Here is a 17,627-nt window from a genome sequence, read left to right as displayed (position 1 = left end):
CCAGAAGTTGTGTATTTGTTTCATTGAACTGATGCCAGGTTTGAGTTGAGAAATTTTGTTTTGGTATTTGAGAAGGAAACGACATATATGATAGTGCGCGTGATCCAATTTCCTCCTTCACTGGTCTTAGGTTTTGTTCTAACGTTCACAATATATGGCCTGGCAGAAACCACATGAAAACTACCGCTAACATTTAAAAGTCAGCCAAAAGTGAGTCTCATTCAACAAAGTGTTTCCTGAAGCTAATCCAGATATATTTCTTAATTAGGAAAGTTCTTTAATATGAAATTAGTAATTAGATGATCTAAAGTAGCTAAAAATCAAATGGACTTTTGGTTTCAAATAGTTTCTTCAATGGACAGAGCAAGTTTCATAATTTTTAATCATGTCAATCCACATAGCTCTTATTAGGAAAGTTTGTGAATATGTAATTAGCAATTAGCTGGAGTAAAAGTGCTAAATGATTTTTAATTATGCAAAATTAGTAATAACGTTATCTAAAACTGCTAAATCAACTTGTGTTGTTATATCAGTGTTTCTCAAATATACATAGTATATTTCATCAACTTTGATCATACCTATCCAGATATACATCCCTTATTGGAAAGTTCTTTCAATATGTAAACTAGTGATTAGCTGAAGTAAAAATGCTAAATGACTTTTATTATTGTTTTAACCTAGTATCATCAAATGTACATAGCATGTTTCGGCAACTTTGATCACGTTAATCCAGGTATAGATTCCAAATGAGGAAAGCTCATTAAATATGCAAATTAGGACAGGTGAAGAAAAATGCTGAATGGTTTTCAATAATGTGAAATCATAATATCTTCAATATACATACAAAGTTTCGTCAATTTTGATCGAGTCAATTCAGATATATATATCTAATTTGAAAAGTTCATCAAATTTGCAAATTAGCAAATAACGTTTATGTCACCAATTTATGCCTTTCATAGCAGATAAATTCTGGTGTGATCAACATTTTTAGCAAATTTCATCCGTTTCAGTGCAGTCATTCTCAATGTATGTGTTTTTTTCTAAAACCATTAATTATGCAAATGAGCATAAAATATGCACGCCACACCAATCGAAACTAATCAGTGCTTGCCATTCTCAAAATCCATGTACAAGATTTGATTCTGATCCGATGAGCAATTCTTTAGATATGACACCAACAGACATACAGACAGACAGACATTGCGGCGACATTAGTTCATATGTTTGAACGCATGAGCTAAAAAACTACTAAATTAATGAAAAAAAAATTGAAAATTAATTAAAAAGCATCAATATATATTCATTTTGGATAAAACATCATCATCTGTGCATGCACTGCATGTGCCCACGGCACTGGTGGCTGTCTGTGTCAAGGGTCACCGCTAAGGCACAAAAGACGCTGCAGTGCAGTGCGCTGAGTAGTCGGTCTCTGCAAGCTGTAGCACACATAGCCATAGGGTATGAGACTATCAAATCACCTGTGACGAAGAGGGGTATCTTCAATATCTTTATCCAAAAGTATGGGTTTTGGTCCAAAACCAATCTACTACTTACAGTGAAGTGTCACTTTACTGAAATTACAGTACAATTGGGCTAAGTGCTAGTATGATATTAGCTGCAATAACATAGTTATTTTACTAATATTTGTGTTATCCTTGCGTATTTCTGTATTATCTCTATAGGGGAAAATAAAATTAAAGATTTTCACAAAGCTAAAGCCGGTGAAAACTTTTTTTACTCCACAAGCTTCAAAATGAGCCTCTACAAGTGGTAGGCTAAAGGAATATTGTAAAAGTTTGAGAGTCTGGATAACTATCCCTGATGTGCATTCTACCTTAAAAATACTCTTCCATGAATGGACTCTCTAAAAACTTGTAAATTTGCCAGAAGTAATGTAATATCAGGACAATCACCATGTTGAATGTAATTCTTTGACATGTATGGTTTTTACCAATCAGATTAAAATCAGATGTAGAGTACTGCGACGTCTGTACTTTCGCGGTATTCTCTTGCTGTCGTCTCTCACTAGCGACAGCAAGAGAATACCGCAAAAGTACAGACGTCGCCGTACTCTACGTCTGATTTTAATCAGATTGGGATTTTTACATGGTTGACCAAAAAGTGCTTTGGGCTCCAACTGATAAAGTTTTTTTTCAAGAAAGCAAATAATAATAGTGGTGCTTTACAATATTTATAGATGCTGCATTGTGTGTTATTTAGATATGTGTCTTGTATGTGAGCAAAATAAATATTTGTTTCAACTACAATCTACTTCAAGGCTTTCTTAACAGCAATACATTTCCTAATGATAGAATAAATTGTAGTTGTATACTATTTACCGTCTGTATCTTGAAACTTAATTTTTATAACAATATGCTGCACTTCCCGTTTTGCTGCTGAGTACATTTACTTTATTAGGTCCGTTTATGTCATGTCTCAAACATTGAGAAAACCGATTTTTGAAAGGTTATGCAAATTACCTGTCACATGATAGTTATGTAAACAATGGTGACAGACACTATGGTAACAAAAATGTTTCCCTATATCTAGGCTTTCCGAAAATATATAATTTGAGGGGGTTCTGCGTTATTAACCACTAGAGAATTGTTAGCTTAAAAAGGTTGATTTCTTGTCTTGGAACCTTAATGTATTGGCAATGATATTCAGCTATCACCTATAGTTGTGTTTGTCGACTGTGATGTTTTACTATCTCTATCTATACTTTTTCTTTCATTGTTTACATTGTCACGCTCAGTGGTAATTCCTCCCATAAATCAAAAACCTCGTACAGATCAAGTATCGAGAGATTTCCACCAATCAAAAATTTGGAGTCGTTTTATAATTGGTACAGTTGAAGAAAAGTGGGCCCAGCACAGTAATTAAACTAAAAGGTAATTTATCTAGGCATTCATAACCAAGCTTAGACTCCCTGTAACAATGATATTTGATACATATTTTTTGTACTGGATTCACTATTCTAAACTTTTGCCGATACGTTTTGTTGGCCTGTGGTTGTTTATTTATGGCCCCTACATGACTTTATCTGCTGGTATCTTCTTAAGTACAAGTCCACCCAGTTTTGATTTAGTAATATGTGACAGTCATGCATCCATGTTTATCGAATTCTGTTCTAAATTTGAATCATTCACTTTCAAACAACAATGCATTGTGCCCCATTTCTACCGCTGGCTGCGTTGCTCACGAAAATAACAGCGCGCCCAGCGGTAGAAATGGGGCAGGGAACCTGACTAAAACTACAAAATACCATGGTAATATGGGGGTCACTAAAATGGCCTAATGATCTATTGTGCTGTTTCATTTGTGGAAGGCTGCTTTATATTGTAAAACTGAACAGATTTTGCTTTGGAAAAACTTTTCTTTCGTAGGCAAGTGGGATTTTTATATATGAATGACTCAATCGGCCATAGAGCAAATGAATTCAGTCCAGAATTCATTGTGTACCTTTCAAAACTTCTTTCTCGTCGTTTAATTGGTAGAAATGGGGCACAACGCATTGTTGTTTGAAAAGGAATGTTTCAAAATTAATTTAAATGTGAAACCCCGAGTTGTGTAGTAATAAGCTTCACCAGGTTTGAGTGCAGGAATTTTTGTTTGGGTATCATATTTGGGTAAGAACAAGAAATGACAAAAATGGCAGTGTGCATGATCCAACTAGACTTGCTTCACCACGGGTCTTTTGTGTGGTCCCATAGTTGGCAATGACCTTGGGAAGTGAAAAAACGGAATGGCCGCTGAACGCACGTATCGCTAAGTTCGGGGATGGCTTTCAAAGTTCACAAACCCCCCCCCCCCCCCCCCCCCCCCCCCCCACAGTTTATTCAATAAACCAGCATCAATGGCTTACAATACACAACCGAATTTATGAGTGCTATCCTCTTTGTACCGTGGACGAAAACGACAATTCTCCCCACTGTAAGCACTGTAAAATTTCTCTCTACTGTTTAAAATACTGTTTGAAATTGCTCTACTGTTTGAAATTTCCCTCAGATCTACTGTTTAAAATTTGTGTACTGTTTAAAATTTCTTCCTACTGTTTAAAAATTCTGCACTATTTGAAATTTCAGTTTAATTATGACACGGATAACCCAAAGCTTGACAGTATAAAGCAGCTAAAATTGAGATAGCAGAAGTTTCCGTTTGAAACCCGCATCAGAAACAACATGACTCGAGCAGAAAAATCCGCTCTGAATATCCAAAGCAAACAAATCACAATAAAGCCCTTCAGTAAAGGAAATGGCGTAGCAATTGTACATACGGCAGACGTGTGACTAACTTCAAGGGTAATAGCTCGTTTCTGAAGACATGAAAGACTTTTCTCAACATTTAAACTTTTTTGGCAGGTATCACAAGCTGGTAGATAAGTAAAGTATGGTATCTCTCTTCGACAAATGATGGCATCAGTGACATTGCATTGGTCCGTAATTAGTTGGTGTCCACATATTTGACTTGGAGATTGATATATGCGCTTACTATTTTCGAAACACCTGACATCACTTCTCAGTCTTTGCAAGAGGTCCATATATCTTTCTTTCACGAATTTGCCTTTGTTTTTTGTGTACCGGTGCTTTTGCTGTCTGTTCTGTGCTGTTTTGTGTCTATGTTATAACAATTGACTTCTAGTATGTATTGCGAATTTTCTCCTAATGTTATTGGATTATGGATTGGTATATGATCGTGATGATTTCTCTGTAGCATGCCCGCATATCAATATGAGTAGATCCGTTTTTTTCTGCAATCCTCCCACGGAGACTCGACCATAATACGATAGCGTAAGAGACCGACCTATCTCTACATCGGATTTTAATCAGATTGACCAGCATATTAATAATAATAATAATAATAATATTTATTTAAAAAACGCCTTCCATGTAAAAAAGACATCTCAAGGCGCTGTACAGTACAGTGAGTTGATAAAATGTTGCTACAATCTAAAAAACTCTAACTACGAAGATTCAATGGAAGCATATTCCACAGCCGTGGTGCACAGATGGCAAAAGCTCTATCACCGTAAAACTTTGTATTACATACTGGTTGATACAAACTGAATAAATCATTCGTGGTTGACCAAAGGGTTCGACCCGGAGCACGGACACTTAAAAGTTCTTTCAAGTATAACGGGGCCGTATCATGCAGAATCTTGTATGTTAAACATAAAAGTTTGTACTCTATGCGCTTGTGAACTGGAAGCCAATGCAGGTGCAATACTGGTTGTATATGAATTGATTTCTTAGCTTTTGAAACAAGACGTGCTGCAGAGTTTTGAATAAGTTGTAATTTCTTAATCTGATACTTTGGAAGACCAAAAAGTAGACTATTACAGTAGTCAAGTCCAGACGTAATAAAAGCAAACCACTAGTACACTACCAAAATATTTCTTTTACATACACAACGCGCGTTCTTTTATAAGAGGACGTCGCTAAGATTAAAGATGTTTGTATTTAATACTGACAGAAAGTCATCGTGGCCGGCAACATCGCGGCGTGTCTTGTATTGAAGAGCGTTGTTGCTATGGTCAGCTGACCTTAAAAATGACGCGTACGCGCGCGTTCCTGCCTCCACATATCAAAACACAAGTTGAAGGGGAGATCATGTCGATTTCTAGGAAAGAACGCAAACTTGAAGTCTATTAAGCCACCTAAGGCTTCTTTTTCTTGCAGCAATGGACCTATTATTAAATTTTACCATGCTTCCATGATCTAGGCTGAATAAAGGGCCGACTTTGGCAGGGACAAATTTCATAAACATACCCGTGCGAAGGGATCATGATTCCAGCACAACAACTTGCAAAACACCGAGTTCTATACAATCAGAAACTCATCGCGGCTTGTTGTACTTTTTGCTCGGTCTGAATTTGCCTGATCACATATAAAACAGTTTACGCATTACTCTTTCCAACCGCAAAGCCTGTCTTCATACCGTATGTAACTTAAAAATCGTAATCAGTTTTATGGGTTAGGCCTACCTCAACTAAAGTGGAATAGTCCCGCAACCTCAAGCAAACATTACGTAAAATCACTGTAACAATACTGTACATATAACATTACAGTAGAAGTAGTGAGATAGTCGATAGTGAGTGAAGAAACGATGGAAATTGTGGTTCTTCTGTGTATCATGGCAAGCCAAAGGTTGCAATATTCTAGAAGAAACTATTTTCGTTTTATAAAAAAAATCATTTTTGTAAAAACCTATTTTCCTTTTGTAAAAACCGATTTTCTTTGTGTGAAAACTCGTTTTCTTTGTGTTTTTTATAAAAAGATTTTTTCTTATATAAAAACGAAATAGGTTTTTCAAGAATATTGCAACGTTTGGCTTGCCATATCTGTGCATTTTACACTTTTCATAGTGCATAAATTTATTTTAGCACCTTTTTATCGTTTTTTTTTGAGGAGAATGTTTCTATTTTGTTGACCTTGTTTAAGTTTTTTTTATTAAAATCATATGCATGCAGCAACTAGAACCATATTTCTTACGTTTATTATCCGTTTTTCATTCAGTATCTGTTCTTTTCTTGCTTTCCCAATATAATACTCACCGAAGCGTTCAAATATATTTTCAATAATCAGATATCGATGTTTTCTCCGTTTTGTAACACTCGTCCAAATATTTTATGGCCCGTTCCTTTTACTACGCATGTCTAATCAAACATTCTGTCTCCAACTTCCAAGGTTGGTGTCCAGTGAAAATCTGCTCAGCACAATGGCCAGTCACAGTTGCTAGAAGCTCCGACGACAATCAAAGGTTTGCGTTTGATGGTAAGAAACCTAAGATATAAATTGTTTGCCAGCAGCACCAATAATATGAGTATCTAGCGCGAAAGAAACAGCTTTGCTCGTCCTCTTGTTTGGCCGGTAAAGCTCAAGTGACACCAGCCTCATGATTTGTGTTGTGTTGTGTTATGTGAGCGGTGACCGACACCATGGCCATGGGCTATTAACGGAGCGGTATCGTCGATAAACGGGTACACGGCCTCCGCTAACGCCGACTTTTGTAATTGTATGTCTGTATACGCTTTCAAGTAGCATGGCGGAGTACTACCAGCCGGTACTACTACTGACTAGAGAAACTCAGCCTCTCAAAGCCTGTCATTGTAACCACCTTCTGCTTAATTTTCCTTCGAAAATGCATGCGATGGAGGTCTTATAGGCCTAAGTGCGTACGACAACATAAGTATGCTACGTGGGTAATAGATTCAATTGTATTGTTCGTTCATTGAGGGCGAAGCGTGACTTGACAGTACCGTATGGGCCTCCCTAAAGACAATACGGACACAAACGTAAACACAACGAACAATACTTACCGTTGGCAAGCATAGCATAGCCTGTCAGCAATCTCCATGGTAGGCCATGCTGCATGCAGAGATTTAACCTCGAAAGTGAAACATTTAAACTTTTACTCAAACTTTCCTCCACGAAAGTTTAAACCATTGGCGTACGTCAACCAATTCTCTTTCAAAATCGAAAATAAACATCGGGCATTTTACCAGGGAAACAAAGCATCCAATATTTACTGATATTTGTTACTCTATGGAGACAAATAAAATGTTCGATTGTCGCAAAACAAAGGTATTTTTTTTCGTACATCAAGAACTTTAAAACGAGGCCTCAAAAGAGATGTATCTTGAAAGTATTTTAAAAGTTTGAGAGTCCGAATATCTATTCCTGAGGCACGATCTGGATGTCGTTCATTCATTTGGACAACCACCTGTTGGAATGTTGTTTCCATCCTACGAACCTGACAGTTGCAGGCTAGTTTCGTGTACAATCTGCCGAGTCATGCACTTGTTGTTTACCTGGCAGAGCGTTACCTTGTTTCTAGTTCTGAGATTTTGCCAAACAAATTAACCTTGAAATCGTGATAGCAATAGAGTGTACTTTGGATAGAATAATATTTCAATTGCCAAAGTTTATTGCAAATTGACCTTCATGAAAGACAAATGGATGACTTCCTGCCTGTGTATATAGATAAAAAGTATGTATCGATTAAATGTTATTTGGATTATAAAAGTTACATGGGAGAATAAACAAATAAGCACTGAAGATGAAAATCTTGGGTCATCTGTCGACAAACTGGTAATGAGGTTATTTAACATATTCTTATGTGGAGAATTTCAAAAACTAGTGGTTTTGTAGCGATGCCATTGTCCATTATGAAAGACACTATTGTCTCTGCACTACATATTAGGCACTGTGCACTGTGTTAACATTCACTTTAACGGACAGCCTCCTATCTGTTCGCTTGGTTGGAGTTGTGCTGTGCTCTGGGTAGGTATAGATGTTAAAGTTGAATAATATATCAACAATATATTGTTAAACTTATTTCACTTGAGGCTTTGTAGGTCCATTTTTACATATCTCCTTTTGGTATTTACCTAAGTTGTCTATTTTCAAATGTAAATGGTGCCAAAAGAGACAGCACAAGATTGGTCTGAAAAGCATAAATTCTATTCAAAATGATACTCCGAGATGTGCTGACCAAACTGTCTAAAAGGGGAGGGGGACTTCAGATAAATGAAACTTTGTTCCTGTGATCCTTCAATTTTCATATGAAGATGTGAGGTAACACAAATTTTTCACTACTTCTCAAACATTTGCACAGACTGGAGTGGCAGGTTAAAAAAATAATTAGGCAAAATGTTTTGAATTGACAAACACAAAGCAGAAAACGAGGTTTACAAACTGCTTTTTTCAGCCTAACTTTTTTGCAAACGAGGGCGTCTTTCTTTTGAAGTGTTGTTTGTTGTTTTTTTTTGTTTTGGTGAGTTTTCTGGTATTTTGGAAACCACTCTTTTATTAGGATAATACTCTTGACTTGTACGCAAACGAAGCGTCTTTCTTTTTGAAGTGTTGTTTGTTGCGTTTTTTTTTGTTGAAGTGTTGAAGTTATGTTGTTGTTGAAGAGATAAACGGTCCTTTATTGGATTTTGCCAGCTTATGAATAAGTTTGTAAATGTACATCTCAAGCAATGTATGTGATGACTGACAAATCTTTCTCATTTGTAGCAGTCAAGACTAGAAGAGTTACAAGGAACTCGTAAAGAAATGGGAACTGGTGTGAGTAAGGGTTCGTCTTCAGCTTACTCTGGAGCTAAGGAGCCAATTAAAATGGAAAATTCAAAGGAACCAATCAAAATAGATAATAAGCCAAACTTGTACACTGATCATGTACCATCAAACAAAACATACGAAACACCAGAGTTGGGGGACAAGAAAAAGATTTTGACAAAACGAGTGAACTTTTTGGACACTTGTGCTGATTACTGCTCTCACGAATGTCTGAGCGCTTTGACAGACATCAACCACGCTTACAGATGTGTTAAAGGAGACGAAGAGAGGTCACCCCTGGGTGACCATCTTGCAGAAGTGGGATTTGCCGATGTGTTCTTGAAGATGTGGAAAGAGCTTACGAAAGAGGATCTCATGGTGGAAGAGCAAAATAGCCGAGCATTGAAGGTTTACAACAAACTGAAAGGGGTGATCCACAATTTTTCTGATGTTTCCGCACTATTGTGTGAGGAGCTGGGAAAGTCTGGAGCCGTGGCCGCTCTCCTCAGTGAGCTGAACTATCAGGAACTAAACTACAAAAAGATCGATGAAGAGGAAGGCAATGATGGAATGAGGAGAAGATGGATAAAAAGTACACTCGGAATTCTACATAACACCATCAGGATGTGTGCAGATAATGTGCCGATATTCCGTGAAGCCGGAGCAGTGGATTTACTAACAGAATATCTAAAGTGTACCTACTTGATCGTCCGGGCCAAGGCCTTGCTAAATCTTGTCTACATTGTGGATGAAGATGAAAATGACAAAATTATGACGGGTGGTACAAATATTTCATTTTTGGTGAAGATGTTAGAATCAGCTTTGGAATCTGATGATCATATGTCTAAGATGTATTACTTTGATGTGGAAGAGTTGGTGGATGGACTCAATAAATTGGCTCAAAATGATGCAAATAAGGTGAGTTTTCTTAATATATTTCTCCTGTTTATTAATTTGTAGTCCAGTAGTTGGAAAAAATCTATTTTCATTTGAATCGCAAACTCACCATCAAAAATTAACATTCATTGGCCACAGAGTGAAAAAGAATTTTAAAAGGAGAGGATTGTCGACGTCATGAAAGAATCTAAAAGTATGTTTGCATTCTGATTTTTGCTTTACACATTGGAGAAAAAACAATGCATGTGCCGATTTTTTGAAATTCTTGGCAAAGTAAATGATTCCGACTTCTCTATTTTTATCTGTCTGATGTATGTGAAATGAGTTTCACTGACTGAAATCAGAATTTTTTTCTTCTGTAAAATTTTGACATGGCACTTTTTACTGTTTTGGCTTTTTACAGGTGACTTTGGTGAATAGCGGCATTCTTCCTTTACTTGTAAAATTGATGAAAGAAAGCAAAACTGAGGAGGAGATGAGATTGGTAGGACGTTGCATCTGGACTCTGGCATTCAGTGATGAGAACAAACACAAGATAAGAAACGAACCTGAGTTAATGGAAGGTCAGCCTTATTTTATTTGCCATTTTGACTGACATAAACTCTGTCAGGGACGGTACTAGGGTTTTATTGCTCCATCAGTGATTATCGATTTGAAACACAGCCTTGTTTGTGACAAGAAAACAAACTACAAAATTGATTTATATTCGTGATATCTATGTAACAACAGTGCAGCAATGGAACAATACTATGATACTGTTTGAGCAGCTAGAAATTTAATTTTAATTACACAATATTCAATATTATAATTTGAAACAAAAGTGCACAGGTTTTTTGTTTCAAGACTAGTTTAAATCTTGTGAATGTTTAATTAAGCGATTATATTAGACTCAAATGACAATATGCGAGAAAACTCGTGCGGTACTGTAACCTAGGCAACAGCTGTTTGGCTATAGGGAATGACATAGTTTTTACACAAGTTGCACCAAATAGGAAAATTTTAATTTGTAATATTTTTAGTTTCCATAAGCTTGAGGCTAAGAATTTGATCCTTACTGGGGATGAGGGTAGTGAACATGTAATTATTCTAATGTTTATTTACAGTTTTAATATTCCCGTATTGTTATACATGTAGTATCCTCAATGCACTTCAAGTAAGTGTTTGTTGAATGTTTAGAATACAAAGAGACAAACTCTGATTTTAAACTTGTATATTTGTTACAAAACCATACTACACTTTCCATAGATTTAGTCCATCCTTCATGTCTACTGGGGTAGCCCGTCTCAATTTTATAGAGTACAACATTGCATCTATCAAGAGGTTGTGACTGACTCTATCTCATGACAGAAATGTGAATTTCAACACTTGTGTGTGAAAGTTAAAGGCAGTGATAAGAAACACACAATTGAACATTGTAAATATTCCCTGAAAAATGAATTTATATGTCTTGGATCAAAAGAAAGACGCCATAATATCCAAATAATAAACAAACAAAAAACAAGTAATTGATCTATAGATAAAGCCTATAGATAAAGTTGCATTTTCATGAGAAATCTTACATAGTTCAGATTGGTGGGGCATTTGAAACACAATGCTTACATTAAATTTACACCCAAGTTTTTTTGTCCGTTTTTTTTTTTTTCCCAGAAATGATGAAGCATAGGCATTGCAAAAATCCCAAAAAATGTGGTGGTGCTTGCAAGGCGATCCGAGGGGGTCTCTGGGTTTTAGGAGAGAAGAACGTAGTCAAGGAATCGGAGCAATTGGAGAGTGATTCATCTAAGAAGGACGACGGCCAGGATGTACAGTCCAGGGAGAAATCTGTCGGCCATGTTATGATCAGTTATCAATGGGATGTACAGAAAACAATTATTAAAATCAAAGACCAATTGAAAGCAAAGGGATACAAAGTATGGATGGACATTGAACAAATGGGTAAGCCAGAGGATAATTGTTTATCTTGTGCTACATTTCTATTCTTTCCTCAGAATAATTTTCCATCACAATGGTGACCTACCAAACACCACATAATTGATTTTGCAGTCACATTTTTTGTCATAGTGTTGACTTAGCAAATTCCCTGTATTCATTATTTGTAAGTTTTTAAAAGTAATAATAATATTGTTACTAGATTTTGATCTTCATGTTTCACAAAATTTAATACTTTAAAAATATGTTACATTTTATTAGATTGAAAATAATAAGGTTGGTGATAGATTTTGATCTTCATGTTCCATAAAATTATTTTTTTTTAAAAGGGATTTTTACATTTTATTTGATCAATAGTAATAGGATTGATGATATATTTTGATGTTTATATTTCACAAAATGTTAATGTACAAGAATACTAAAGTCTAAGATGGAATGTATTTGTCAAACACTGAAAAATTTGTTCGAACTCTTATGGAGCCCAGTCAAGAATGTTTGTGCCAGGGAAGGCCTTGACTAACGCCACCTAGTGGCAGCTTTCCACCACACACTACAACTTTCAACCGATGAGAATTTTCCAATGAAAGTGCCAATAGTACTACCACTACTTGTTGTCGTTGTTAGAGATTATTTACACATGCAACCAGAAATGTCACATATCCTTAACGTATTTCAGGGTCATTTGTGATCCTGAAATGTGCTTAAACTATTGTGCAATTGATTGAAATAACAATATACAGTCAAACCTGTGTATGTTGATCACTCAAGGGACAAAGAAAAAGTGATCACGTTATGGAGTTGGCCTTTCTGTAGAGGGTATAGATGTAGCATTACTTTCAGTAAAACTGGTGTGTTGAGTGGCTATTTAGGCAAAAGATATCAGTAATCATAATATAATTTCTCTTGAAAATCATGATGCATACGATTAATTTCTAAAACAATTGTGATGCCATGATAGTAGACTCATTTATTGTTTTCAGTCTACGAATATTTTGACACAGGTATTTGGAGTCAGATATGTTAATCATTACACACAGGTTTTCGACCAAATTTGGAGCAATTTAGCCTCTGACCATATACCGGTAATAGAAGTAGCTATTCTACAGAGAGCCTTTAAAATGGAAAGTATCACAGGATAATCACAAAGTGATCACTATTACATATTTATTTTATGATTTCAGAGGGTTCAACTCTTGAAGCGATGGCGAGTGCTGTGGAAAATGCATCGGTGGTCTTGATATGCTATACACAAAAATACAAAGACAGTCCAAGTTGTCGAACAGGTAAGAACAAATATCCTAAGCACAATCACCATCAGTCTTATTATGAGAAGCAGAAATCTTACTTCAAATTTATCGTGAAAATATCTTCAAATAGTTGAGAAAATTTTAAAATTCATCAACTCTACAACAGAAAATTTTAATTTTAAAGCCAATCTAATTAGTTTTTAAAAAATTAAATCTGAGTTCATGAACTATGAACAAACTGTATATTTGCATAATTATCTGCAATGTTTTTCTTTTCTTGAAAATGTCTTAAAATGATAACAAAAGGGGTTGACAATGCATTTTGTGTACTGTAGTCACAAGCCTTTTATTCAGCCAAAAAGAGTTTGGCTACTTAATGCCACCTGCCCTTGCTCACACAGACCATAGAGGGCATGTCAGTCTAGGAAAGAAGTTGGATAGTGGTGCACCAAATGAGGCATTGTGACAGAACCTACTAATCTGTGCCTAGCGTAAAATGGTGAAAGGATTATATTTAGGAGTTCGTTCTCTTGTAATTATTCACATTTGACATTGAAGAGATGTGGCAGAGTGTTTCAGTCAATGCTTTCATAAAGCAAGTTTGTTCTGTAAGATGCTAATTGAACAAAAATGTTTCATTTTTGAACAATGCCTTGAAATATAAAGTCACATAGATTCCCCCTCCCCCCCCCCCACACCATACATACCTAATGACTAATTATCACTCCTGGTCTACTCAGCTGAACTCTCTATACCATTAGTAGAGAAAAGTATTATATTTTCCGTCCTGTTTTCATGAAGAATCAAAAAGTACTTTTTATAAAAGTAAAACAAGAGAAAAGTGACTTTAATGGAGAAATTGTGAATGATAAGTTTGTTTTCTGAACTGTTTAAAATTCTTACACCAGAGGCCGAGTATACATACCGACTTCAGAAACCTTTTGTCCCTCTGAAGATACAACAAAACTACCAGCCTGATGGTTGGTTGGGCATTCTATTGGGAACAAAGCTCTATTTTGACTTCAGCTCACCCAGTAAACTTGATCAGGAAATGCCGAAGTTGGTCAAGGAACTGGGAAAGAGGGGTCTGGCGTCATCACCTCCACCACTCATAAAACGACAAAGTAAGTCTGTGCAGAATTATTAAATTAAATGTTATTATTATTTTTAAAATTTGAAGTGTTATTAAGAGTAAAAAAGTAATCTGACTTCAGTTTTTCTGTCATTGTCAATTTGTCACACAAAAATCTCAGCATTGAAATATGGTTCTGATAATTATGCAAATGCTGTTTTGATTAGTCACTTGTTAGACTGAAAGATCCGTCACATGAGGGCACTCGGCGAAGCGTAGAGTGCGCCCTCAAGCAATGGATCTGCCAATCTAAGTCAGTTGTATGCCTAACCTTTTTAGGTGGAAATCTTCAATAATTAAAGTAGCTTTGAGATGTTTCTCTCATATCTCAATATAAACCCCTTTGAGGGCTGTAACTGATCCCAGCAAAATTTTAGCGCAACATTTTACCAAGATTTGTGAAATTTTTTGTAATTTTTTTGACAGTTTTAGGCCAAACGGACAAAACTCTGTGTTGCTACAGCTTTGGATCAAAATTTTTGAACAAAATCTGCAAAAAATATCTTGAACTGAAAAAAATGGTATGCATTATATTTTATAGAGGTGACAAAAATAGACTTTGGTATTCAAAGGGTTAAAGTCTCAATATTCATCTATTCTAAGTAATAAAAATCAATGTTATTTTTGTCTAATTACAGGCGTAATAAAAGGTGTTACTGTGACAGCAGTTGGGTCGGCACCACCAGAGGTACTGGTGCCGGTTAATGGAACAGCCGGGTGGACCAATTCTGATGTCAATAAGTGGCTGAATGGAATAGAACTTGGTCATTTAGTGAAGAAATTTACAGAGTACAATGGAGAAATGCTCGTTGGTCTGAAATTGGTGGCTTCTGAATCACCAGACTTCTTCTATTCATCTTTGAAATCTGATCTGGGTTTTCAAAAACTAGTCGATATAATTAGATTTAGATCTGCTCTGGAAAAACTCCCTTAGTTGTTCTACACTGTAAAAATTATGTGTGCAAACAGTTGACTATGGTTCATAATATGCCAACACCATCCGTCCACGAGATTTTGAGCTATATTTTTATCTAGTCATATCTATCTGCTATAGAAAATTGAAAAAAATTCCTTCCTATGTATATTTCTTGTAGAATATTGAGTGCTGAGCAGTAGGTACTCACAATACAAAATAGCTGTGATTGTTCAAAGCAACACATTATTTGCAAGCATAGAGTGGAGACATTCATAGAATCTTAGCAACAAAATTTATGGCTTTTGAAAGATATTTACAAAGGCAGAAAGTGTTTAGGTGTGACTCATACAGGAAGGAATATTTGAGTTCATCCTAAATAGGAAAAAAAACATACTTTTTTTCTTATCCTACAAGTCTTGCAAAAATGATGCAGCAACACAATTTTTTGAGCTGCAGATCCAACTGATGACATAGAAACGTTAATACAGGAAAGTTCACATGCATTGTTGGTAAATATGCCATGCTGTAGGATGGGGATAAAAGTTCACTGTTCAGAAATGTACAGTGCATGTATGTGATCCTAAAGACATTTTCTACCACGCACAAAACACTGTCAATTTTTAAGTGAAAATTTGAAAAATATAATGGCTGACTCAGGCAGTCTAGATTGACCCTTACTAGGATGAGGAACAAACTGTTTCTTTTCTTTTGGCCTTACCTTGATAGACATTTTCTAAGGTATCTGTTGAGATACCAAAGAGTGGTTTATTAAATAAGCAAAGATTTATTATTTTCTACGAAGTCCTTTCATACTAATACTGACTTTTATTTATGCAGATATGGGCAAATACACAGAGGGCAAAAATAAATTCAACTCATACAAGGTGGGGGCTACATTTCAACTCCATACAAAACCTGTTGAACTTCACATACAAACAAAATTCATTTGGTTTTGTATAAGATGCTGACAAACAGTGTAAAATTCAAAATGACTGCAGTGTTATTCATGAAACTATGATTTTCACTTACTAAAGTATTCCCGATGATTATGTACAAGTTGTACACACATGCAAGGGCCATTTGTAATGTTAGCAAATTAAACTTTACCTTCATACAGACAACTTTTCAAGTCCAGATTTCAAAGATGATGATTTTTGTCAGAGCATGAAATGGAACTGATAAACTTCAAGAAATTTTTAGTCACTTTTATAACCTGTAAAACATCACAAGGGGCTGAGGAACATTTATATGCCAAACCATAGAGTTTTCAACACAATAATATTCCACATTTCATGTGGTTTTGTAAATGAAATGTCTGCGGCTGTATTTTTTAGATAATAACATTTCTACATAACTGTGTATCATTAAACAGGTACATGAGGCATAGCAATAACATGCCATATACATGTACCGGTATATCTATTTTATCAAAGTGAACATATTTCAAGTGAAAGTGCAAATATCTTTCAAGAAGTAGAAACATTTCCTTTTTTGTCATTCATGTAAAAATTTATAAAAATTTGAACTAAGGTATTTCACTCATGTCAAGCACAGAAATGAATTTTCTGAAAGCAATTTTTTGACATTATAAGTTACATCTTAACATTCCTTGGCAGTGAAAGATGGTAGTGTACAGTTTACATTGATATAGCCAAAGATTTAGAAAATATACCTCTGTTTTGTCCTTGCAAAGACCCTTTTGTGTTTACAAGACTACTACAGAAATTAATGCAACTTGCCGTTTAGATGATGTGGGTGTTTTACAGGACTGTGATACGGATATATGAAATTGCAACAGTTATATTGTCAGTGACTTTCAGCTGGACCAAGAGTGGTAGCTGCCATAAAAACATCACTTCCAATTAGGGCGTGTATTCACTGTATACTAGTACCGGTATAAGTTTCAATATGTGCTTATCTGATGCTTCAGTTCTGATCTGTGATCTGGTAGTTGTATAAGATCTACGAGAATCTTGTTGCAAATGGCTGTTTTTATGATTGTTGCCAGTCTGGGTCTGGCTGGAAGTCACCAATAATTGTTGCAAGTTCAAGTAAACTCCAGCCATCTAAAGAGTAATTTGCATTATTGAATTTCTGTAGTATTTATTCTTTGATACTCAGGCTAACTCCATTGCATGTCCATGGTGCTTGTAACTTATTCTTCAGCCAATAAAGTTGTTGAACAAATATGAATCAATCTTGTACTCAGAAAATTCCTGAAACAGAATTTTTGTGACTATCAATGCAATATGAGCAATGAAGATATTATGTCAAAAAATATATAAATTTCATCACGGTCCCTCCCCTGTGATTTTAATAATGATACACTAAAATCATACTTTTTGGTGAGTAAGTAAGTCATCAGCACACTAATGTACATTTACTACAGCAAGTACCTGCCTGTATGTCTTGTATATGTGTGGTGGTAGTATAGAACAAAGGCA

At 35.6% G+C, this 17,627-nt stretch overlaps 1 protein-coding gene across 1 annotated transcript; it reads left to right on the top strand.

Moving 5' to 3' along the window:
- Positions 1 to 8,229: 8,229 nt before the first annotated feature.
- Positions 8,230 to 17,376, top strand: LOC139118561 (uncharacterized). Its single transcript, XM_070681916.1, has 7 exons — positions 8,230 to 8,282; positions 9,024 to 9,980; positions 10,363 to 10,522; positions 11,607 to 11,894; positions 13,070 to 13,171; positions 14,044 to 14,259; positions 14,906 to 17,376. Exons 2-7 carry the CDS (start codon positions 9,060 to 9,062, stop codon positions 15,199 to 15,201), a joined length of 1,983 nt encoding a protein of 660 aa, XP_070538017.1. The 5' UTR covers positions 8,230 to 8,282; positions 9,024 to 9,059; the 3' UTR covers positions 15,202 to 17,376.
- The last annotated feature ends 251 nt before the right edge of the window (positions 17,377 to 17,627 follow it).

Source organism: Ptychodera flava, chromosome 19, assembly GCF_041260155.1.
Source record: "Ptychodera flava strain L36383 chromosome 19, AS_Pfla_20210202, whole genome shotgun sequence".
In the NCBI taxonomy this organism is placed as follows: Eukaryota; Metazoa; Hemichordata; class Enteropneusta; family Ptychoderidae; genus Ptychodera; species Ptychodera flava.
The sequence above is the reverse complement of the archived record's forward strand: the minus strand, read 5'-3'. Positions and strand labels throughout refer to the sequence as shown.